The sequence below is a fragment of the Lutra lutra genome, chromosome 10, assembly GCF_902655055.1.
Source record: "Lutra lutra chromosome 10, mLutLut1.2, whole genome shotgun sequence".
Taxonomy (NCBI): domain Eukaryota; kingdom Metazoa; phylum Chordata; class Mammalia; order Carnivora; family Mustelidae; genus Lutra; species Lutra lutra.
In genome coordinates, this window is record NC_062287.1 from 7,580,946 (window position 1) to 7,607,863 (window position 26,918).

Genomic DNA, 26,918 nt, shown 5'->3' on the forward strand with positions numbered 1-26,918 from the left:
CGGGCTCTCTGCTCAGCAGGGAGCCTACCTCCTCCTCCTGTCTCTCTCTGCCTGCCTCTCTGCCTACTTGTGATCTGTCAAATAAATAAAAAAAAATCTTAAAAAAAAAAAAGAAAAAAAATTCTTTAAAAAAAATTCACGAGTCATCCATTTGTGACAGCTAAGAGACTCACTTCAGACTTAAGGACAAACACAGATGAAAATGAAGGGATAGAAAAAGATATTCCATGCAAATGGAAACCAAAAGAGAGCTGAAGAAGCTATACTTATATCACGTTGGACAAAACAGATTATAAAACAAAGTCTGTAATAAGTGGCAAAGAAGGGTATCACGTAATGATAAAGAGGTCAATCCACAAAAGGATATAACACTTGTAAATATTTATACACCCAAAACAGGAGCATATAAATATATAAAGAGAATATTAACAGACCTAAAGGAATGAAGTAGATGGCAATATACTAACAGTAGGGGACTTTGATATCCCACTTAAATCAATGGACAGATCATCCAGATCAAAAATCAATAAGGAAATACTGGCCTTAAATAACATGGTAGACTAGAGGGGCTTAACATATACAGAGCACTCCATCCAAACAGAACAGCATAAGCACATTCTTCTCAAGTGCAAATGGAAAAATTCTCTAGGAGAGATCTTATATGAGGCCACAAAAGTGGTCTTAACAAATTTAAAAAGGTGAAGTCATACCAAGCATGTTTTCTGACCATCATGGAATGAAACTAGAAATAAATTACAAGACCAGTGCTCTAACCCCTGTGCTACAGAGCCAAAACTAGAAATAAATTACAAAAAGAAAACTGGAAAATTCATAAATATGTGGAGATTAAACAACCAGTGAAAAACTAATAGGACAAAAAAATTTAAAATAAAAATAAAAAATACTTTGAGACAAATAATGCAAATACAACATACCAAAACTTACAGGACATAGCAGAAGCAGTTCTAATAAGATGCGAGTTCATAGAAATAAATGCCTATGCAAGAAATAGGACAAATCTAAAGTAAACCACCTAACTTTACACTTCAAGGAACTAGAAAAAGAATAAACAAAGCCCAAAGTTAGTAGAAGGAAGGAAATAACAAAGATCAGAGGAGGAGTAAAGGAAACAGAGACTAAAGTGACTAGGGAAAAAAATCAATGAAACCAAGAGCTGCTTCTTTGAAAAGATAAAGAAAATTGGCAAATCTTAAGCTAGCTCACCAAGAAAAAGAGAAGGCTCAAATAAATAAAATCAGAAAGGAAAGAGGAGACATTACAGCTGATACTACAGAAATACAGAATATAATAAGAGATTTCCAGAAACAATTATACACCAACAAACTGGACAACCTAGAAGAAATGGATAACTTCCTAAAAACATATAACCTTACAAACCTGAAAAATGGAAGAAATAGAAAATCTAAACAGACCAATTACTAGTAAGGAGATTGAATCTGTAATTAATATCCTCCCTACAAACAAAAGTCCAGGACCAAATGGCTTAAAACTGGGAAATTCTACCAAATATGCAAAGAGGAATTAATACAAATCTTTCTCTAAGTCTTCCAAAAGATAGGAGGAAGGAACACTATCAAATTCATTGTAAAAGGCCAACACTGGGCTCCTGGGTGGCTCTGTTGGTTAAACGACTGGCTTAGAATCAGGTCATGATCCTGGAGTCCCAGGATCAAGTCCCGCATCAGGCTCCCTGCTTAATGGGGAGTCTGCTTCTCCTTCTGACCCTACCCCCTCTTGTGCTCTGTCTCACTATCTCTCTCTTTCAAATAAATAAAAAAATAAATAAAAATAAAAGGCCAGTACTAGGCTGATATCAAAACCAGACAAAGACACAAGAAAGAAAATTACAGGCCAATATTCCTAATGAACAGAGATGCAAAAATCTCACAAATATATTAGCAAACCAAATTCAACAATATATCAGAAGGATCATACACATGTTCCATTTCTTCCAGGGATCCAAGCATGGTTCATCATTGGCAAATCAATCAATGTGATACACCACATTCCCAAAATGAAGGATAAAAATCACATGATGATTTCAATAGATACAGAAAAAGCATTTGACAAAATTCCACATCTGAAGGAAGCAAACTATGCTCCATGGCCAAATCTGGCCTGCCTCCTCTCTGGATAGTCTGGAAAGTTTACGTTTTTTAAAGGTTGAAAAGAATCAAAAGAAGAATATTCAGTGACACACGAAAATTACATGAAATTCAAATCTGACCACTACCTATAACAGTCTTGCTAGAACACAACTGCGTTCATTCAGTTATGCAGTACTGTCCGTGGCTGCTTCCACTTCATGCTCCATGGCAGAGCCGAGCGGTCCTGACAACGACCATCAGTGGTGCTCTCACTGCTTTGCACTGCTGCTCAATACAGCAAACTACAGCGACACATTTATATCTGGATAGTGTTCTGAGTGCCTTGTATATCCTGATACTGTAAAATATTAATGTTTTATTACCTGTCTAGTGTTGAGCTTTTAAGGACAGAGCAGTGTGGATGACTTTGTTGTGGTAATAAATGGCAGAGCATTGTGTTAATCATGCAACAATATGACAGCTGTGCTACAAGAATACAATATATGCTGACATCATCATACTAAGAACTCATCACAGCAGTCCCAACTCAGAAGAAAGTACTGATTATAAGAATTCAGGGTATTTAAAATGGAACATTTCAGCACTACGGAATTTCTCCCTCTCCCCCAAAAGAACAACAAAAACCCCCCAAAAAACAAACAAACAAAAATGAGGTTCCAATAAAAGTCAGTTTCTGAGTGGCTAATTACTACTAATGCAAGGAAAGCCATTTACCAACGGGGAGTTGCTTATTTTGTGTGCTTGCAATAGATGAAGAGATGTGTACAGAGAAACTAGACTTAAGACTATTAGCCTTCTGGGGCACCTGGGTGGCTCAGTCAGTTAAGCATCTGACTTCTGGTTTTGACTCCGGTTTTGTGGGACTGAGCCCCACATCTGGCTCCACACTCAGCAGGAAGTCTGCTTGAAGATTCTGACCCTCTATCCCTCTCCCCACTTGTGCATGTGCACACATTCTCTAATAAAGAATTAAATCTTAAAAAAAAAAAAAAAGACTATTAGCCTTATGGTGAGAACTGCTGCTTGAATAGTCGAGGACATTCCCAGTAATATCAATAGGAAACCAAAAAAACCAAGATACTATTTCAAACCACTATCCTTGGTTCTTGATGAGTTGGCAGATGTTACCAATACATTGTACTCAGTTGTTTATTCAAGAAGTCAGTGCTTCGTTTGAAGTGACTGAGGTATTAGCCTTGACTAGTCTGCATGGAACAACTATAGGTGAGAATAATTTTAAAAAATTGGAGAAACTGTAATACTTCAGTATAGCCTGAAGTGGAATCTGCTATGGTAGTCAAAGTGTGTGGAGCAGAAAAGGATGTAATTTAACAAATGTACAAAGTCGGTGAAAATGTAGTGTTTAATGCTTATGGTTTTTCACTGTATTATTCATCAGTGGTACCGTGCGGGAAATATTTGCATCTATCAGGTGTTACTGGATCAGTAGCGTCCAGGTAAACTTCATTCACTCTCCTGGACTTACCCGCTGACAATTCTGTAAATTTCTTTCAGAAACAGAAGCTGAAGAGCCTGAACTGTGCTATCACATGGCAGCTCAGTGGCTAAAGAGGGGTAAAGTTTTATAGTGATCTTTGAACTCAGGGCTGAGATTGAAATTTTTATGAATGAGAAGAACTTTCTTTGTGGTGAATGGCTTTGGAAGTTAGTTTTTACTGCAAATTTGAGGATGTTTCTTAATGAATCCAACCTAAATTATAAGGCAAAAAAAATGCTTACATAAAAAAACTTTTGAAAGGTACATTTTGAAACAACTGACACTTAATCACAAGAAACGTTGAACTATTTTTATAGTTCTCATGCTGTCAAAAAAAAGCAGCAAGATTTCCATTCTTACACAAATTTGTAGCAGTTATTTTCTGAGATCAAACTATAGTTCCAGTGGTATTTTACCACTAAAGCGGCCACAGACCTGCAACCCCACTCCCATTACCCGCATGATACATTTCCTATTTCCTATACAGTCTCACTTTCGGACTGAGGGATTAAAGCTCAAACTTGGGTTAGGGTAAATAATAGTCCTCTTATGTTCAATATCATTTTTATCATTCTAGAGTCTTTATTATGGAGTACCTAAAAGAGATGGCTATATTCACAGGGAATTCAGGTTAGATTAGTAGACCAAGGAGAGATTTCTATGGAAATCATCTTAATTTTCCCAGACTTATCTATACTAAGATCCACGCAAGGCATCACAGTGTCCAGACACCTGATATGGACAAGCTCCTGCTTACAATGTGACTGCTGAGGGGAACACACAGTGCAGTGCATCACAGCACAAAGAAGTCATTAAACACCTGCAGCACGGCCCAGCGCATTGGACGTTGCAGTGAGCACAAGGTTAAAGGGGAAGGAAGAGGGAAAAAAGAAGAAATAGACGGTACTACTACTCGCTGCTGACTCCAAGTCCGTCATGTCCTCTGCTCATTTATAAAATTACCTTCTAGGGACGCCTGGGTGGCTCAGTTGGTTAAACAGCTGCCTTCAGCTCAGGTCATGATCCCAGCGTCCTGGGATCGAGTCCCACATCGGGCTCCTTGCTCGGCAGGGAGCCTGCTTCTCCCTCTGCCTCTGCCTGCCATTCTGTCTGCCTGTGCTCGCTCTCTCTCCCTCTCTCTCTGACAAATAAATGAATAAAATATAAAAAAAAAATCTTTAAAATTACCTTCTAAAACTCCATCTTTTCCTTCAAAACACTCAGCAAATTAAAAAGAAGAAAAGACCTCATCTGGCTAAAGGTTGGGGGCTACGCATTTGTTCTAACTTTGTTTCCAAGAATAAAACTTGTTGTTCAAACAGTCTCCACAAAGGAGGAGAAGCCACTCACCACTGAGCTGCTGGGCCACGGCCAGGCGGCTGGGCCGCAGGGTGAACTGGCACTGTGTCTCCCGGGGCAGCTGCTCCATGAGGAGGGACTCCTGGAGGTTGGAAGGCGTGCCAGAGTCCTTTGATCCCTGTGTCAGGAGCAGAGTGTCTCGAAGATGGCTCATTTTAATTCCATAGGGATATTCATGCCCTACACAGAGAAAAATCTAAATGTAGACATTAGGCTGACCGGCCCCACGGGCATATGAGCTACATACGAGAATGCACTGTCGTTCACTCCTGGGACTTGGGGAATGAAGAGGTCTGTGCGATCACTGCGTGCTCCCACACTTGCAGACCCCGCACGATGCAGGTGGCCCCTTCAATGTAGTTTTAAGCAGGTGATGGTTGGGGGGTAGTCAGAAAAAAGCAAAAGGAAAAAAAATCTTTAAGGACTATCTTTGGAATGCACAGATTCGTCTATGAGCTGCAGGATGTTGACTTTTCCTATGTTTGCATCCAGGACTTTAAGGTACTCTAGTTCTCTTTTGACACTAACTATATCTGTAAATCTTCAGCAAGTCCTTGACATCTCTCACGGTTTAAAACATTGACTCTACTTATCACACAGTGATAAAGATCAAGTAAGTGAACTTTATAATAAAATTTAAATAGTAAGGGCAAAGAACCATGTATTTCAAGCATCACTATTCAACACAAGAAATGTCTGAATAAGACATTTCATTACTTCTTATTAGTTAGGTCATCAGAGTTACTCCAGAGAATCAGGACTAGGTTGATTCATGCTTCCTTCCCACTGCTGCCCTTTGAAGGTGGTGTTCACAGGCAATAATCGGAAGGAAGACTGCAGCAGGGCACGTGAAACACAGAAACAGGATTCAAAAAGTAATCTACAAACTAGAACTAAACCCAAGACATCTGACTGCAACACAACTTTTTGCTCTTTAATATTTTCAGTGATTGCGTTTTCTTAACTTAAACCTTCAAGTACTCTCGTGCTGTAGGTCTGCCTTTTTTTCTCTTTCTTTTAAGTACAGAGCGTAAGTTCTATTCTACTCCTCGTCTATCACTGAATGTAACCCTGTGAACTCTTCCCTTCCCTTTCCATCTAGCACAGGTACACAATATCAACATTCCAATAATATCGAACATTACAGCTGCTCCCAAGGATTAAGGCCAAAAAAAAATAGCTTGTAGCTAAACTAGAGTTGAAGTTTCCAAGGCACAGTACTGAAATACACAATGGACAACTGCTGCTTAATCATGTCCCATGGTTATTCTCTTTTTTTAGTGACTTATCAATGAAGCTTGAAGCTGTTTTAAGCCCGAAAGCTGACATCTAAATAGTTCTAATTAATATATTTTATGAAAACAATTACTTTAAGTATTTATTTGATTTTCATCACAACTTGGCTACTCAATGATTTTTATGAAAATGACATTAAAAAAGAATCTAGAAATGCAGTGAATTTTGGCCTCAGCTATGTACATGACAGCTTACTTGAAGTGTGACAATGCATATTCTACAGAAAGGTTTGGTTTTAAATTATGCAGATCACTTGAAACACCCTGAATTACAGAGTAGTGCTCTCCCAGGTAAATGAAAGGATTACATGAGATAATGCACATGGTGTGCCTTGCACAATATGTGGCAGATAGCGAGCATTTAAAAATTATCAGCAGAAATCATCCTCTTCATCATTATTACTGTCATTATCTCAAGATCTGCTACAGATACTGTCCTTTATTTCAATTGCTCTATTTCTGTTAACCACATGGAGTGACCTTACTGATCAAGAAGTACTTTTTGGCTGAATAATTTAAACAAGGTGAGATGTAATTTATTAACCAATTAATTCGTCAGAACAAATGCTGGAAAATCCGTCTAGAGAAATAGCAAAGTCGAGAAATAATAACCAGCTGATAAGTCAGTGACTATTTTTAGGACTCTAAATGGGTTAATCTCATTGTCATTATGATGCCCAGGGCAGGTTTTGAACAGCACTGATCAATTAAGAGGCATGACTGGAGTATAGAAAGTCTTCCCCAAAGGCAATGTCGTAGGGAGGAAAGGGAATAGGAAATTCAAGAATTGAATGTGAAAAATAAATGTATAGGGAAAAGGAATACCAATACATATTGGTTTCTTATAGAAAAAAAATCTTTTAAAAGATTTGCAATATAGCTGTTTATAAAGTGAAAAAACAGAAAGAGAAATTTACATTTCTCTTCTCAACTAACTATACTGTTAGCTGTTCAAGTGAAGGGACAGCATTTGCCTAGCACTTAGGAAATGGCTGTTAGGTATGTATCAAATGAATAAACAGATATACGAGATATAATATTTGATGGTGCTTAACATTTAGGACCACCTGACCAATTCTTTGAGACATTTAGAATCATAATCTTATCTTAGATTTTTGAAGAAACTTACCAATAAGTGGGTACGGCGCTTCTTCTCTGCCAGAATTGACCCATAACTGGTAATCTCTCTCAGAGCCCTTGGGGATAAAAGAAGTAATGATAATTCTTTCATGTTTGGTAATTAAATAAGGACACTTTTTGGGGTCATATTTATGTTTTGAAAAAAAGTGGGGTTGCTGTAAATGCTATTCAGGTTCATGGGGGTGGATACAGTTTCTGAAGATGGCAATGTTAATTGTTAAAACCTATATTCCCCTGTCTCATCCCTAGCAGAGGACTCAGGACTTATGCCCCTTTTCCCTAGTGATGACGAGGGGTCCACAGACCACATGGAAGCAGGCCCTCACAAGTATGGGTAGCTCACAGAACGTAAAATTATAGACCTCTTTACAAAGCAAAAAGAAATGTTCTGGTTTTCTACAAGGTTAATCTCTTCTTTAGAGTCCTGACTTCTGCTATGTCTCTGAACTTCTCAGAGAATACAGGAGTTAATCTCCAGCAAGCCCTTGCAAAGACATCCTTGGTATTCAGAAAGCCAAAACCCTGCTGTGCCTGAGATGAAAATCTAAAATCTCAAAGGCCGATTATTAGTTCAGCTATTTCTGAGCAGAAGGAGAATGACCAAGAGGCTCTGAGGAGATAGGTAGCTGACACAGTCTACACTAATTTTATTTTGGGCAAGTCCAGTCCTGGGAACAGAAAGGACAAGAATTCTGTCTAGAGAATAGGCCCAGTCATAGAAAACAATGAAATTGTTCACTAGCAGAATTATAGTCCAGCAATACTAAAAAATCTTACTTGGAAGACATAATACTAAATTATGTAGACTTTGCTGTATCCTTTAGGAGGGGATAGAGTAAAAATGTTTTAAGTGAGACCAGAAGAAATTGGCAAAATTCAATATTCTTGCCTTTATTTTTTGATTAAAAATCATGGTCCTGACCTTATCATGGAAGGTCCTGGCTGTGGAGAACAGCCTCTGGCCCCCTCCTGTACTCTGTCACTTCTTGTCCCCGTCCTCTAATCATAAAATTTTATTGCAAATAGGGAGAACAAGCAATCTAATGAAAATCCTTTTTTTCTGGTAGTATGTGAAAACATTGTAATAATCCTTTAGAATAGAAGAGTATAACGAAACAGGCTCAATTCTTAATTATAATGAATAGAAATATTTTTGGTCTCAGGAGATGGATCACTTTTTTCAAAGGAAAAGCATAAATAAAATAAGTCATGTCATTAATTAATTTCTTTTCCTTTCCCTTAAACTACTCACTTTCTTCCCAGTGTATATAAATCTAATCATATCTTACATCTTTATAACCTTTACCAAAAGAAATCAGATTTCTTAAAAAAAAAAAATCAGATTTCTTACCCTAAAGTCTGATTTCTCTGAGTGCTTAAGGGCTTATGATAGTACCATGTCTGAGTAAATCCAAAGGTAACTTATCAGACTATGGCATATCCAAAACATGTGACATGTTACATCATAGTAACAGTGCGCTTTCATATTTAGAGAGAATCTGACTCAAGAAATGGCATTATTCAAGTGCTTGCTTTAGTTTCCAACCTTCTGAAAGTCACTTCTTTTAATATAAGACCCACTGTGTGGTGCTTATCTACTGATAAGGGGGAGATGAGAACTTTCCAGTTTTCTCCCTACCTCATCCTCAAACATGCCTATCTTCTCCATTAATAAAATTTCAAAAACTTACCTTGGCCCCAAAACCAGAGAGAAGCAGAAGCTAAATGCAAAACAGGGGAACAGGTGGTATGCACACTAAAGCTCCTTAACCTCACAATCTAACTCAAAGCTTGTTTTTTAATTTACCAATTCATTAGAGGTACCAGCCATCTCACCTTCTGGATCTAAAGCCAGTGAATATAGATTCTAGCTATGGGTTCTTCACGTATACATTCTACTACAGAGCAAATCCTTCAGAATTCATCATCCTAAGATGGATGGAATCTTGGGATCATAGAAGAATAATTAGGTAAAGGAGAAGAATCAGAAAAGGATATAGAGGTAGAGGGAAAGAACAGTCACAGAGAGACAAGTGGGAAGGAGGTTAGAATTTTCTCATTAGAATCTTAGACCATGAAACCCCTCCATCTGTATACGTATATAGCATATACAGTAAAAATACATATTATTATCACTCTAACATTAGAGCCTTATCATATTATGCTTTCGAGTTCACGTAAGTCTTATGTCAATAAGAAGTAGCCTCTAATATTAAAGTATTACTGTCCTTATTTTTCTCCATTTTTAGGAATAAAATATGAATTTGGTATCACTAGTAATTAGCTGTCTTATGATGAAAGGGATAATATTTATATGACTCTAAAGTATCAAAGTTTGTTTTTAATTGAGAATATCTAGTAGAGTAACTTACAGTTATCCCTAGCATTGGTAGTGACATGTTGATAACTTCATTTGCTGTATCTGAATTTGTTACTGTTATAGTTTTAGACTGCAGGAAAAAAGAAATGAGAAATGTAGTTATAAATAAAGAGTATTAAATCAGGTGAATAAATATTATGAAATGATTACCCAAAGGCAAATTTGATTTCAAGTGTTAACAGTGTAAAGCACATGACTTAAGTAGAACAACAAGCCCTTAATGATAATTTACTTTCATTCCATTATACCTTATGCCTTTTGATGAAACATCTATTACTCTTAATACAAAGAATGTGTAGCTCACAAAATATAAAAACTTCAGCAAGAAAGAAAAAGATTAACCACACATGAGAGCAAGTACGTGGACCACCCTCCCAAACCACCTCCCCCAAAACCAGGGAAGCCAGCGCTCTGTATCATCTCCTAATTGTAAATTATATTTCTGTAATGAGAGAGCACTGGGTCACTTTCTCCTTGTTCCTGAGCACTGTTTTCACAGTGTGGGTTTCACAGTCATTTCTTTGGATGGTAAGAAGCTGAGGTAAAATCAGAATAAAAACTGGCTACAAAAAGACATTTAAAGTTTAGAATTTTTAAAAAACACTATTTATGGAGCACTATTTCAAACACTGTGGCTACCGAGATTTTCAGTGTTGAAACCTGCAGATACCTGAAAACCAGCGAATCTGGCAAACAGGACTGAGAATTTTAGAAAGCTTAATTCTCTTGCCAACTCTGCTATTGAATAGATCTCTGATAGCTCTGTACTAAACTACATTTAGAAATTACTACTTAAAAACAATTTGTAACAAACAAAAAAGGGATTAACAAGATTTGGGGGTATCTATATAGAGTTCACTGAATTCTAAGACATTTAAATGTAAGACAATGCTACCCTATCAAAAAACAAGGATTTACTAGGCAGATAGGTTTTACATATTGTAATTACCAGATGAATCAGCAATTAGAGCTGTGTCCCTGACAGGACCTAAATAGTATAAATAAGTAGTATAGGCAGAAACAAAATGATATTAAAACGAAAATGTTATAAGAACAATGTTAAGTGAAATTCACTGACCATTCACCCCTTATCTTTCCATTACAGTATGTTTTTTCCTCTATGAGCAGATTATTTGACATGACCAATTGCCTCTTAAAACTTATTTGCTAATTGATTTCAAATTGTGCTCTTGAACTCCAAAGATTATGCAAAAGTCTCTCAGAAGCCAACAGGTAGGGCTTAGAGCACCCACCCTAGTGTCTGTCTTCTACCAGAGTGGCACAGATGTTTTTATACGTTGGGCTTTAACTTGAGATATAATTTTATGAAAGGCATCTGCTTTTTTTTTTTAAAGTCTGAAAACCTATCCTTAAATTAAATTTTAAAGAAATTCTGTTATGAGTCTTTTGTAAAATGAAGAATCTTTCCTATAATACTAATAGTCACCTAATGTATCTGGATTCTAAGACAATGATTTTTCTTAATATTAGACACATACATTCAAAACTAATTATAGGTGTGTGTTTTTTCTTGCATGCCTTCCTGGCAGACTAAACAAATGAATTTCTGCAGAGAGTATTCTTTGGCTGGTAAACAAATAAAGCAAACAGACAAAAATGAAAATGTGGCCTTTTCCCCCCATGTTAGCAGAATTCACGGATAGGCTGTGTATAACTAAAGGCCAAGGATAAAGAATGCTTTCCATACATACATACATACATTCCTATTTTGGGGGGAATCACTCTTTTTGGAAGCAGAGCTCCCTGAAAGGAGACTCTTGTCATGATGTAACTTCAGAGAGCTAAGGACAGTGTGTCCTATCGTTAACCAGAGTACTAGTGATAAAAACAGAGTGTCCAACCTGACCACATCTCTTGTCTTCTCTTCCAAAGAGAATGGAACTCTGGGCCTTTCTCAAACACACACTTACCACACACTGAAAATGTTAAAAAAAAATTCAAGGGATTTTCCATGAATATCCTAATTACAACCAATTGCCACAACAACTGAAATTAAAGCTGGCAGCAAAATAGAGGCGGGTTTTTATTTGTTTGTATTTTACTACTTTGCTACAGTAGATCTTTGTAGTTTCACACCATAAAAATTTGAGTATTTCCCCCAAGCAGTGACATCTGGCACTCATGTCAGAACATTTGCATAACTTTTACTTTTGGCCGAAACATAACTGTTTTGTACTATATCTTTTTCCAGTGGGACCCAGAGCTGTTGAGAAGTATGGCAATATATAGTATCATAAAAACATCCATAAGTTTCCATTTTGCTCATCATTGATAACGTCTTGGCATTTATTCTATATTTTCAGTCATCAAATTATACATAATAACTAAGACTAAATAGGCTTAATTGTTATTTGACCAATATGAGGCAGAAACATGCTGATCCCTTAAAAATGTCTTCTCTCCTAGGTCATCCATTTGATAACCCAAGGGATTCAATTCCTAAAAATTCAAAGAATGAAGATAGAGTCATAGAATGAAGAACTATCTAAAATTACCTTCTACTTAAGAAGTGGCAAATTGGAAGAAATTGCTTCATACTAATAGGAACTATATCCTATGAAAATGGCTTTACTGTAAGCCTCTGCAGCTGCTTTTGAAAGGCTCCAGAGAAACATTAATGCCAGAGGGAGGAAAGAGACATCTGACAAGCAATACTCTTTCCGAGGATTAGTATGAAATACTGTAGTTCATGTGAATTTCTCTTGTGTCATTTTCTCTAGGGTTTACTTTTCGCATATACAAAGACATACACAGACCCAGGAAAATGCATTTTCCCACAATGGTATTTCTAAATGCTTGCCTTCCATAGCACATCCACAGTCTATCTGTCTGTCTGCCTGCCTGCCTGTCTCTCTTCATCCACGGTGCTCTGCTTTATGCAGGGACTTGGAATTTAATTTTCTGGCTTAGAAACACTTACATAGGCACAATTCCCAATGTCCTTGGCGAAGATTTTGAGGGGAATGCTCTTCGGGTAGTCCTTCTCTTTCTCTAGATTGATGTATCTAATCAAATGCAACAACAACCCAAAACAACACTGAGTCAGATGGACTTTGCTAATGGTTTATTTTAAAATCAATTTATTTTGCTAATATTTTCAATATACTTATATGCTATGTTTTAAAAGGCAGATGGAAAGACTCAGCAAATTTGGATTACATTATGGGTTGGAAGAGAATCAGATTCTCAGGACATCAGGTAAGGGCACGAAAACGAATGGGAGATCTATTCCCAATGAGGTCTGAGAAGCACAGTTGGGTTTAGGCACCTCTGGGTGGCATTTTGTCTTCCAAGCTTCCCCCACTTCCCCGGACAGGCCTGGAAACTTACTGACAAGTACAGAAACATATATAATATTTTATTACACCAAACCAAGATAGTGGCATTTTACTTCTCATTTAGCTCTCGGGTAGAGTGTAAGTCTTCCCTTAGGAAGGTAGCAAGGGGAGGAAGGAGGAAAGGGTTATGGAAATAAGAGAGAAACCTCGATTCACCATTTAGTCGGTGAGGGAAATAATTGATTTTTGCTTGGCGGAAAACCTTCCATATATGGAAACCTAATACATGTTTCTGAGGAAACTGTTTGCTCCAAATGGTAGGTTGGAGACACGGAAATGGGAGAGATGACTAATTTCTGTCTAACCAGACCTCAATGTTCTCCTTCCTAAAAAGTAAGGGATACATGTACCAAAGAGAACACTGGTTACAGTAAGTAGTAGCTGGTGTATAGTTCAAACAGTATTTATTTTGAGGACAGATGAGTAATTTCTACTAAGGAAAAGAGGAATAGTTTGGGGGCACATCTCTGCATAGAAGAATTTAATTCTTTTAACTACAGGTTGAAGATTAAGAATATGTTATACTGAAAAAAATACCTCTGAAGGAGAGAGAGCCATTTGTCCTTTTGTTCTGGAGAACTGCAATCAAAGAAAATAGGAGAAAAAAATTAAACACGTAACACATTTATGCTAACGTATCCGAGACTGTCAATCCAGACAAAATATTAGCAGCTGTTACTGAGGAAGCGGCACAACAGGGCAGCTCCGGCCTAACTGTGCTCTGGAGAATCTGCAGGGGAAAACCCCATCACGGAAAACCACACAGTCAAGTACAGTCAAACCACGCCGTCTAGTCAAACCTCCAAATGGATCCAAGACTGGGCCATTTTCTTACTTTATGGCTCTTTGATAAGTATAACTGTTACGATAGAATGAGTATTTGATATGGAATCTAAACACCTGGCTTCAAAAACATACGCAAGGCTACCTGATCATGAGTGAATCACTTCACATCTCTAAGCTCGTTTCCACATCTGTAAAACTGGGCTAATTGTGGCTTTAATTGCCATACAAACAGAAAATGTGCTCAATTTGAGATTAGAGATTAAAGAGAAATTTGGCATGTTGATGGAAATATCTTGGCTCAGAAACCAGTTTTCCTGTCGGAAAAGAAATATTTACACATATAGCAGAATTTTAATTTAGTGAATTAGTTCACAGAAAACCTATTCTTAATTACTACAGTCTTTTAAGATCAACTCATTTATAACTAAATCACTAGTGATAATTTTTCTGAAGTTATGGCTACATTTAATTCTTAAACTTGAAAATATTTCAGTATTTATTTCTATATGGTCTTGTTACTCAGTTTTAAACCATATTTCTAATCTCAACAAGCTGGAAACTCTTATTATTTTCTTGTTCCAGAAAAAATACACTTAGCAAGTATTTGCAATTTGTTTCTAAGTCTGTTGCTTAGCAATTTTCTCCATACACAACTCCCAGGATTGGGCATCTGAAAGTACACTACATCTCTTTTACTGACCATCCAATTTTCACCTTCCACAGTTCCTTATAAACTTCTAATATATTCACCCTTCCCAAACAGAAGATTTTCTAGGTTCATTTGTATCAAATCTTGGATTTATTTGGCAAAAGACTGTGTTGAAATATAGGTGAGTTTTCTTTGGACCTGTGAACTTTCTTCAAAGCAGTTAAAGAAACTGGCTCTTTAAAACACTTAATATTTTTAAAACTTTTTATTGACATGTAAGATACACAGAAAAGTTGTATAATGCTTAAGTGTACAGCTTGAGCATTTTTCACAAATTGAACACACCCATGTGACTAAAGCTCAGATTATGAAACAGAAAATCACCTTGGGAGGACTGCTTGTGCTCCTTTTCAGGCACTAATTCCCACTATCCTAACTTCTTCGTCTTTTTTTTTTTTTAAGATTTTATTTATTTATTTGACAGACAGAGATCACAAGTAGGCAGAGAGGCAGGCGGGGGGGTGGGGAAGCAGGCTCCCCGCTGAGCAGAGCCCGATGAGGGACTCGATTCCAGGACCCTGGGATCATGACCTGAGCTGAAGGCAGAGTCTTTAACCCACTGAGCCACCCAGGCCTCCCCCCCAACCCCCACTATCCTGACTTCTAACAGAACAGAATGGTTATGTTTTCTTTATTATAAATGTAACCAGACAGTATGTACTATTTCGTGTCTGGCTTCTTTCATCCAACACTATGTTTATGAGACTTCCCCATATTACCATATGTGGTTTTAGACTGTTCATGCTCATTGCTGTATAGTGTTCTATTGTTTGAATACACAGCATGCATTCCTTTGAAAATAAACAACTTATGAAGTGTGTCAGGTTAACCCATTAAGACTGATCTATGTAGTCTCTTGTGTTTTCCCCTCGACACAATCGGGAATTTCTCACTGATTGTGGCAGTTATCAGTCTTAGATTTCAAAGCTATTAGTCCTTTACATTTTTGGTTTCTTTATAGATATTGTAGTGACTGGCTAGGAGAACCCGCTTCTTGAGCTGCTATCCTGATGGCATTTTAAACTGATCATGGCCTAGATTTTTCTTAATGTTGACTGATATATACCATTTCTGATGTTCTTCAACCCCTCCTTCCTAAAAAAACCTGTCTGCTTTTTTTTTTCTTTTTTTTTGGGTAGCAAAGTTCTGATGGAATAAATTCTTAGAGTTAAAAAAATATCTTTATTTAATTTTAATTATTGAAGGCTATCTTTGCTGGATATAGTAGTCTAGGTTCAAATTTTTTTTCTTTTAACACTTTTAAATAAAGATGCCATTCCACTGTCTTCTGAAATTGCCATAGTTTCTGATGAAAAAGCCACGATGATGTAAATCATTGTTCTCCTATATGTAATGTGTTGTTTTTCTCTGGCTACTTTTAAGATTTTCTCTTATCTTTGGTTTATAGCAGTTTGTAAAACGACTAGGTGAAATTTTCTTCATACTCTTATTTGGAGTTCACTGAGCTTACTAAATCTATACATATAAATCACTAAGCTTGGGAGATTTTCAGACTATTATTTCTTCAAAAATTCTGTCCTATTCCCTCTCTCTCCTCTTCTGGAGTTCTAGTTACATGTATATTATATCTTTTGGTATTTTCTAACAAGTCTCTGATGCATTTTGAATTAAAGTTGTCTGTTTTGAGGTGCCTGGGTCACTTAGTTAAGCATCTGACTCTTAATTTTGGCTCAGGTATCAGGGTCATGAGATCAAGCCATACGTTGGGCTCTGTGCTGGTTGTGGGACCTGTTTAAGATGATCTCTCTCACTCTTCCTCTGCCTCTCTCTCTCTCTCAAATAGAGAAGTACATAAATTAAAAAAAAAAGTCTGTTTTCTCTATTCTTCTGATTGGATAATCTGTATTGATGTATCTTCAAATTCACTGACTCCTTCATCTTTCATTTCCATTCTGCAATTGAAGGGATATATATATATATATATATATATATATATATAGAGAGAGAGAGAGAGAGAGAGAGAGAGAGAGAAAATTTAAGATACTGCAGTTTCAGTTCTAATATTTTCATTTGGCTTTTTAAAATATCTTCTATTTCTCTACTGAGATATCTTTCCATTCATTTCAGTTGGCTTTTCCTTTTACCTAGTGAGCACAATTAAAAAGTTGGTTTAAAGTTCTTTTCTAAGATTTCTAATACAGACCATTTCAAGATTGGCTTCTATTGATTATCTTTTCTGGTTCTTTGTATGTGAGGAAATTTTAGATTGTATTCTGGACATTGTGAATATTTTGTTTGCAGACTGAGTGCTGTTACATTTGCAGGGTCAATGTTTTTGCTTCTGTTCTTTTAGCGTTAGCTTCAAGTTGCTTTGAGTCTGTTCCATGCATGTCTCCAGCAATCAGTCTCACACTGTGGGTAGAATCTACATACAAAATCTGGGGTTTCCCTCCTCTGATACTCTCCTTTTCTGAGATTTCCCCCCTAACTTTCCTGTGGCTGTGGTTGACTCAGACCCTGTAGTCTGGTTGTTTGGCCAGAAAGACTGGGGGTTTCTGTCAGTTTAGTTGCCCTGCACAATGATATGACTGTAGCCTGCCCTTGGGCCAATGCCTTAAACACAGGAAACTCACCCCTGCTGGTGCCTCCTTCCAAGTCTCAATTCCTCTCCAAAATCTGCCAACTTGTGTTCACTTTGTAGAACATTTACGTGGTTGTTGTTTTTGTATTTTGTTCAGAGTTTACACTTGTTATCTGTAGGGTGGTTAGTCTGTTAAGGCCTTACTCTGCCATACCAAAACTCTTCAGCACAACTTTGTTTTTTAAAATAATCTTTTAAATGTGAAGTAAGTTGAGACTTTCAGGAATTTGCTAAGATAATATAGAGAGCCCTGGCATACCTTTTACCTTCCTGAAGTAATCCTCTTACAATGGCAAACTAAGAAGCCAAACTTCTCAAACTAAGAAGCCAATATTGGTACATTACTATTAATCGCATTCTTGACTCTTCAGACTTTGCGTTTTTCCATTAATGTCCTTTTTCTATCCTAGATGCCAACCCAGGATAACACATTGCCTTGAGTTATCATGTCTCCTTAGTGATTGGTCTAGAACAGTTTCTAAGTCTTTTCCTGTTTTGTTTTTCTGTTTTTTTGTTTTGTTTTTTTTTAAACTGTGATAATCTGGAGGAGTGCTGGTCAGTTTAACCTATAGAATATCCTTCAGTTTGGGCTTGTTTGAAGTTTCTCTCATGTTTGGACTGGGGTTATGGGTTTTGAGGAGGTAACACAAAGGTGAATTGCTCTTCTCACATTGTATTGAGGGGTACATGGCATCATTAGTGATGTTAATTAACCTTAATCATCTGGTTAGAGTACTATTTTTTTTTTTAAGAATACAATGTGTGTAAAACTTGTTTCCACATTTTAACTTCTTAAAACAAGTTAAGCGGAAACTCCTTAATTAAAGATATTAGCCTCAGGTGGTTAAGTGCCGCAGGTGGTTAATACTCCTGATTTCGGCTCACATCATGATCTCAGGGATGTGAGATCCATCCCTGCATCAGGCTCCACGCTCAGCAGGGATTCTGCTCTAGGATTCTCTTTCCTTCCCCACACTGCCCCTCCTGCCATTCTCCCACTAAAGAAAAAAAAATAATAAAGGATATCATGTGGTTTTTCCCCTTACTAGATATTACTTCCTTTCACCTGTAACTCCAAGGAGATCAAGCAACAGAAAATGATATTATCTGGAGAAATCTGTGATGGAAAACAAGATATGCAGAGAATGATACAGACATACAGTTCTTCCAAACAAGTTTTTAAAATCTTGTGGTAGGCCAATAATGCATAATAGAGTTTAATGATATGCCTGTTTTTATTAGAAGATTAACAGTTTGGGGGTGCCTGGGTGGCTCAGTGGGTTAAGCCTCTGCCTTCGGCTCAGGTCATGATCCCTGTTCTGGGATCAAGCCCTGCCATTGGGCTCTCTGCTCAGTGAGGAACCTGCTTCCCTCTCTCTGCCTACTTGTGATCTCCGTCTGTCAAATAAATAAACAAAATCTTAAAAAACAACAAAAAAAAGAAGATTAATAGTTTGGAAAATTTTGGTTATTTAGAAAAATTTAGAAAAATTTGGTTATTTAGTTACTTAGAATGATGCCTGAGGTGTCTAATGGTAGTGGGGAAGAAGAAACTGAAAGAAAAACATGTACATGTGAACTCCCAACTCCTTAAGTGTAAAACAAACACTGGATTTGAGCATGCACCTGTTCAAAATCACAAGTGTGAATTTTGATATGCTCATCGTGACCTGAGAAGTGCCAATTTAGCATGTTCAGGATAAGAGTACAAAGATTCTCTATTTATATAATCTCCAACCTTATCCCAGTCAAGGGGTGAATCTTAGGAAACTAACTTTCACTTCCTGAGTTATAAATTTGCTTCTGAGGGTCACATCTCTATGCCAACCCGATGTTCAGTTCAGGCACCCCATTATTTCATGGCATTAACTTTATGTCTATATTTAAAAACTACTTCTTTAGGAAATTTGGGAGTTTAGGGGTGCCTGGGTGGCTCAGTTGGTTAAGTGTCTGACTTTTGATTTTGGCTTGGGTCATGATATCAGGGTCATGGAATGAAGACCCACATTGGGCGGGGGCAGGGGGCTTGGGAGTCTCTTTCTCCCTCTCCCTCTGCTCCTCCCTCCTCTTGTTCTGGCTCTCAAATAAATAAATAGATAATCTTTAAAAAATTGGGAGTATAAAACAGTTATTTAAACTTAATTGGACTATTTTATAAAATTTTTCAGTAAAAGTCTATTTCATTGGGTTGAAAAGACCAACTTGAAAGCTCACTAGGTAAAGCAGTATGTGAACACGAGGGAAGGGGAGGCTGGAAGAGCGGCGGCCCCAGAGCTCTGACCACCCAATTCTTCTTCCACAGGCCCCAGGTACTTTAGCAGAGCCCCTTTAAAAATTACTGGTCAGACCAAGATAAACAAGTCCAACGTTCTCAGTATTTACCATTACGCTCCACATACTTTAATGAGAAGTTCTTTAATGAGAAACAAGGCCTATTGGGGTATGTTGAAAGATGAGTTACTGATTTCAGAATAACTCAATCAGAATAAAATATTTTCCTTTAAAAAATCAGAACAAGATTTGATTGACCTTTTTTTTTTCCATCCTAGAAATCACCTCGTTGACTGTATTTAACATGTCAATGCAGGCACAGCTATGGTTCTTACCTGAAAGTGGCCACGAAGTTCACAGTGGGCCAGCCCAAGACAAAGGATTTCAGGGCATTGGTGTTGCCTTCTCCCACTTCATCTACACAACTTGCTGTCCACATGTCACTTAGTTTTATTTTATTTTTTATCTTAAAGTTGTTGTTATATCTAAAAAGATAAAAACCAGACAGGACTTCTTATTATTTTGTTTCTTAAATTTTATGAGAGCTTCTGTACTTGTGATAAAGGAGAGTTTCCACTAATAATGGGCAAAGAATGTCTTATTCATTGTTTGTAACTTCAGTGCTTACTACAGGAAACTGTAGGTCAGTTGGTTACCTTTGGCCCAAAAAGGCCTTTGAAACATTTGGTGTATTAGTCCTCACGCTTGTGTCTATGGGCAGCAAATGGCCATATACTGCCTACTTTCTTGTTCTATGTTGAGCATTGTATTTGGAATTTACAATTATAATAAATTTTAAATTTACTGCTGTTCTAAAAATTTCATTTATTATTTTTAACGTGCCTACTCCAAAAAAGTTTGAGTGGCTGAACAAAAGATTAAAGTACACATTATTTATGAAAATATTTATAAAATTTTCACCTTAAGAGAGATAGATGCACTTAAAAAATATTTTCTGGAATTAATTAGAGAAATTTTCAATGTATTTCCCACTGATTGGGTACAACATTTTCTTGTCTTTACAAGCAAAGTTTAAATTTCCTTTCTTAAGACTTTGTTCATATCATTTTCTCTTATTTTCTGACTAAAATTAAAAACTATAGCCAAAAAACAGACCCTAACCTAGACTGGGGAAAAAAAAAAAAACAACAGAAAGTACTATACTTCAGTGGAGTTAACACACTTACTATTTATCTCCAAGGACCCAGAGGGTGACCAACTTTAAGTTGGCAATGAAATTGCTTTTTGACAATTTCTACCTAATCTCCCTTAGAACCTGATATTGAAACCACCATTATCTCTTGACCTAAATTCACAGATTTAATGCTCACAATGGTCCCAGGAGTGAGTGAGTTAGAAGGCACTGGGAAAGATAAAGAGAATGCTCAGGGAAACTTGCACACTTCCCACCATTCAGAACCATTTGTGGAAACAGAAAAAGTTAACAAGAAATCAAAGATACTTCATATGGCAGTAGTCCTAAACTCCTTCATGGAATATTTAAAGCCAGAACTCTTTAGAAGGATTTATAAAATGAAAAAGGATCATGCAGGAACTACACTACACAGGAAGGACAGTCTAGATTCGAAGCTTCATTTATACTTCCTGTAGGGCACACTTAATGTAAGTGTGATAGGAAAGAGCCTTGTGGCTCTAAAGATGTCTATGTTTCTTTCAATTATTTTTCATCCTGTTGCTATGAATCTTCAGATTTTTCAAAATGAAACAGACTCAATTGAAGATAAAATTTTATTCCTTTGTATTTTTTGGTTAAAAAATCTTATTTTTTGAAAGTGACTATTTAGGTAATATAAAACAGAAACTACAAATCTTTTGGAAAGAAAGGTATGTTCCCATTTCTCTTTTTACACAGTTTGTGTTTCCTAATGCGGGTCTCTCTCTATCAGGTACTTCAGATAACAGGTGGGAACTTCTCACATTTACTGCCCTGGAAAGAAGTCACTGCAATGATTCTTTCCCTAGATCAGTGAAGCATCAAGATCATCCATCTCCTGATACAAGAAGTTAATCTCAATGTGTGAACAATCACTTCACTTCTATTGGCTCATATTTACTGCGAACTTCCCATATGCCAGTCAGTCATTGTGGTAAACACTTTACAGACATTATTTAGTTTAATCCTCACTTTATAGATAAAGAAATGGAGCCATGGAGAGAGGTAGCTAAGCAACTTGCCAAGAGTCAAACAGCTTAGCTAGCGCAGCTAGACTCTAACTCGGACAGTGTTGAATTCTGAGCTTATTTCATGCTCTGAACTACTGCACGTCTGTAAAAAGCGCTGGATACTGTCGGTCTTGTACAGCATCTGGATGGAAGCATTTTACCATGAAGTGCCCTTCAGTGTTTCTCTTTTCAGCCTTATTTTTTTTTTTTAAGTTTTATTTTTCTGAGTAATCTCTACCCAACGTGAGGCTCGAACTCCTGACCCTGGAGATCAAGAGTCGGATGCTCTTCTGAGTCGGCCAGGTGCCCCCAGTCTTACTTTTCTCGCTCTTTACCTATAAGGCTTTCTGATAAAACTGTTTACTATGCAGGTGGACAGGAACCTCACAAACACTTATGCCGACAAAGATAAATGGAGTAGCTTCAAAGTACTTGAAACCAGTATTAAATAAAATTTTACATTTAGTCCTGGTATCATAGTGTGTTTCTTCATATTTTTCACACTCAACTTCTAATAGTATTAGACTATTCTAATAGAAATTTAAAAGTTTGAATCTAATGTGAACTGGCTGAAAACAAAACAAAATAACAACCCAAAAAGTAATTCTTTATTTCCACAATGTAGTCCCTTACTACAAATTTGTTAAGATGAGGATCTATTTCCTTATTTTCCTATGTTCCCATCATTATACTAGAAGGAATCCCAGTGAACTTTGAAATATACAGGATTCTAGGGAAATTTCCCTGCATTTGAAGACAGAGATGTTTTACTAAGTATGTTTGAAGTAGTGTATTCCACAAGTGTCTGATGGTAATTCTACTAATAATGAATAGTCTTTTCCTTTCAGTAAATCACAAATGGTTGCTCTATAATTACTGATAGAATATTAACTTCTTTCTAAATATTTTAGTTTTTAAACATTATCTTGAAAGATGAAAATCCATACTTCTATTGGAAAAACAGCCTTTTATTTAGCTTTCTAGTAAATATCAAAATTGGTCACAAAGTTCCCATTCAGTTGTAATACTTATTCTAATGAAGTATGGAAAAGAAGGACAATAAACTCAACAGAATTTTAGGTAAACACTGTCAACATTCAGCGCAAAGTGAGTAAGATACCTTAGCCAATAAAAGCCAAAAATTGAAAACCCTTTGTACTAGTTCACTCACTAAAATCCCTTTAGTTTCACTAAATAAATATGGGACAGCTGGTAATTTGTTATCCCACTTGAATTTATTTCTATGCCATCAACCTACAGACTGAAAGCAGTTTCTAAATGGAGCCTGAAAGTGAGCCAAAGAAATATTGAACTTAGTGCAGTGAATCTGTTCACCAAGTACATGATTAAGCTCTCACATCATTTCAACAAATTAATGATCAAGGGTACAACCCAATCCTCCATCAAAGGGTGAGAAGTGACAGGGAAGACATTACAGGGGACTAGTTCTCCTAAAACATGTTTAAAGCTTTGCCTGATTTTGAGTTTCATTCCATCGTGGTTGGAAAAGAATACCTGGTAAGATTTCAATCTTACTAATGTTGTTAAAACTTAAGATATCACCTCACACTGTCAGAATGGCTGTTATTAAAAAAAGAACCCCCAAACAGAGCAAAAAAGACAAAAAGACAACCAGTATTGGTAAGGACATGGAGGAATTGGAGCCCTTGCACACTGTTGGTGGGAATGTAAAATGGGGCAACAATATGGACAACAATATGGAGGTTTCTCAAAAAACTAAATACAGAGGGGCGTCTGGGTGGCTCCGTCACTGAGCGTCTGCCTTGGCTCGGGTCATGATCCCAGTGTCCTGGATCAAGACCTGCAAGCAGGTCTTCCTGCAAGCAGGAAGCCTGCTTCTCTCTCTCCCACTCCCCATGCTTGTGTTCCCTCTCTTGCTGTGTCTCTTTCTTCCAAATGAATAAATACAATCTTTTAAAAATTTAAGAACAGAAATATTATATGATCCAGAAATCCCACTTCTGGGTATTTATTAAAGAACTGAAATACTAAGGGCGCCTGGGTGGCTCAGTGGGTTAAAGCCTCTGCCTTCAGCTCAGGTCATGATCCCAGGGTCCTGGGATCGAGCCCCGCATTGGGCTCTCTGCTCAGTGGGGAACCTGCTTCCTCCTCTCTCTCTCTCTGCCTACCTCTCTGCCTACTTGTGATCTCTGTCAAATAAATAAATAAACAAATCTTTAAAAAATGTTAAAAAAAGAACTGAAATACTGTTTCTTACTAGTTAAGAACTTTTACTCATCGCATAAGACTATACTGTTATAAAAGAAAACAAAAACTTTCTGTGGAGGAATTTTCTGTGAAATCCATTGGAAAAGGGGTAATAGAGACAGCAGATTTTGAAGTAAGATGGACCCATGTTCAAATGTGGGCTCAACTAATGACTACCTTTGGGATCTTAGTGAAGTAATTTAACTTCTCTGAGTATCAATTTCTTTTGTAACAAGAGAAAAATAATATCTGCCTGATAGAACAGCTATGCAGTTTAGTCTCTAGAAAAATACCTAACATACAATAAGATCCAAATAACTGTGAGGTCTTTACCATTATTCACCCCACTCATACTAAATATACTGTTGTGCAAAATTAGAATTTAGCTGTGGCCATGTCTTATTTATGGCATGGTATAACTTAGGTGTGAGAGTGAAGATAGCAGAAAAAAGTATTTACTATTCTCTAGTGACTAAAAATCCCTTTGATGGTACTGGATTTATTAAAATACTCTTATCTTCTACTGGGTTTGATAAACCATGAGAGTGGGGGGGATGGAACAAAGAGCAACCACCATGTTCTAGGCAGAGAGTTAAATGCACAGGCATTTAGTACTGAGTGGAAAGTAAATTCTTTTGGTTACCTCTCAAGTATATTCCAAATATGTGTGCCTCCTTCACTGAACTGCCACTTCCCCAGATAAAGCCCTCATTGTGTTTCATTGGGACTATTCTACCCCCCTGCCCAGTCTCCTTGCTTCTCTACTCTTGCCTACCCTCTAATCCATTACCTCTCAGAGCCAGAAACAAGATCTTAAAAATATGAACTGCATTATAGTACTCCCCTAATTAAAATCCCTTTGAATAAAATCCCAACTCCTTAACATAGCCTTTGCTGTACTTGGCCTCCAAGATGGCCCCCAGCGATCCCTGCTTCCTGATATTCGCACCATTGCATAGTTGTCTTCCCTGTTGCACTAAGGCTGGTCCGAGTGGCCAATAGCATACGTTAGAAATGATGGTACGCCGCCTCAAAATTCAGGTTATGGAGGGCTGTGGCTTCTGTCTGGGGTGTTCCCTCGCCTGCCTACACTCCATCTCACAGTCTTGGATCTTCCACTTCGGAGGAAGCAATCCCATGTTATGAGCAGCCCTGGGAAGACACCCGCATGGGGAGGAACCACAGGGTCTGGCCAACAGCCAGGGAGGAACGGAGGCCTGCCAGCGTCCACATGAGTGAGCGGAGAGGTGGATTCGCCAGCGTCAGTCAAGCTGTAAGATGATTACAACCCGGTCAACAGCTTGACTGCAGCCTCACGAGCAGTCAGAACCACGGCCAAGCCACTTCCTCAGCATGAGATTCCTCAGTATGGATACGTGTTCCTGCGTATGAGATGTTTGCAGTTATAAACTGCGGTTTTGGGGTAATTTGTTACATGGGAATAGATTACACAGCTGACAAGGTCCTGGTAACCTGATCCTTGTCTATTTCTCCAACCTCAATTCATATTCCTCTCCTGCTTATTATGTTCCAGTTACAGAAGCTTTCCTTTAGCTCCTTCAAAGGACCAAGCTTTCCCACCACCTTTGGGTCTGCTCTTTCCTCTGCCTAGAATGCTCATCCTCCTAATATCTGAATGGCTGGTTGCTTTTCACTCTTCAATGATTTTTTTCCCCTCAACTAGGGCTACCTAACGTATATCCTATATTTTATTTCACCCTGCCCCCAATTTTCTTCATAGCACTAATCACAATCTGCAATTTCTCCCACATGTTAAAATAAAGAGGCCAAAAAAAGCAGGGACAATACCCATCACATCCTGTACTGTATCCCCTGTATGTATTCAGAACATGGCGAGAGTGGGACCTAAATGAACACTTATTGAATGAAAAAACAACTGAAACTTTTTTTTTTGCAAAAATAAAACAAAACAAAACTATTAAACTTACTTCAGATATTAGTTATGGTAACAGAGGCCAGACATTCTTTACAGTAAGCACTGAGCAGGAAGGTTATCTTTGTTAGTGGGAATGCAATTTTATAAACTGGGAGAGGGTTTACAGTATACTTACTTGATTTTGGCCACAACAAACAGATCATTGAACAGGAAAAGATGCCGCTCCTGCCTCTGCAGGCCTCTTTTGAGTTCTACCCGGCCATCAATTAGCAGAGTCCTACTGGAGCACACAAATGAGGACAGAAATGTACAAGTATCCACGCTGGCAGAAGGACTTTCCCTGTAACAGATGAATCACCACAGATTTTTTGTCAAATGATCAAATATAGGATTGAGTTCTATAAAATTATAGCTTCTAGTTGGCCAAGAAATATAAAGCTCTCTGTATCTTTTTTAATGCAATGGCATAGTTTCCTAATTGGTACCTCAGTCTTTCTTTACACTGTGGTCTTTTACATCTCATTATGACAATTTTCAAACACAGAACCAAGTTGTAAGTTTTACAATAAACACATGTATACCCCAACCTGGATTTTACCATTAAAATTTCACTGCACTCGCTTTATCATATATGTATCCAACTATCTGTCCTTCTATCTATTCAATAATCCATTCCATTTTTGGCATTTCAGTATAAACTGTATATAGCAGTTCATTTCTCCTTAAATACTTTGGCATGAACATCATTAACTGAAGTTCAATATTTGCTTATAATTTAAAAAAATGACTGTACAATGAAATGCAGAAATCTTAGGTGTATATTCACTGAGTTTTAACAAATACTTTACCTGCATAGTCTTAAACTTTATCAAGCTAGGAACATTATCATCACACCGAAGTATTTCCTCTTATCCCTTCTCAGTTGTGTATTTTAGCTGAAGATGGCCTCTAAGTATTGGCCCCTGGGCTGTTTATTTCATCATCACTGGCTGAGACCATCAGCTCAAAAGTATATTGGAAGGGGAAATGAACCATGAGAGACTATGGACTCTGAAAAACAACCTGAGGGTTCTGAAGGGG

At 37.4% G+C, this 26,918-nt stretch overlaps 1 protein-coding gene across 7 annotated transcripts in view; it reads right to left on the bottom strand.

The window, feature by feature from the left end:
* Positions 1–26,918, bottom strand: part of ARHGAP20 (Rho GTPase activating protein 20) — a 121,952-nt gene that overhangs the window by 22,587 nt on the left and 72,447 nt on the right. For all 7 annotated transcript variants that reach the window (XM_047690434.1, XM_047690431.1, XM_047690432.1 and 4 more), the window contains 7 exons: positions 26,014–26,178; positions 19,864–20,013; positions 13,698–13,739; positions 12,743–12,827; positions 9,794–9,871; positions 7,411–7,477; positions 4,978–5,166 (listed from right to left, as the gene is read on the bottom strand). In XM_047690434.1, the coding sequence (XP_047546390.1) occupies positions 4,978–5,166; positions 7,411–7,477; positions 9,794–9,871; positions 12,743–12,827; positions 13,698–13,739; positions 19,864–20,013; positions 26,014–26,178 (776 nt within the window). The remainder of the gene's footprint in view (positions 1–4,977; positions 5,167–7,410; positions 7,478–9,793; positions 9,872–12,742; positions 12,828–13,697; positions 13,740–19,863; positions 20,014–26,013; positions 26,179–26,918) is intronic.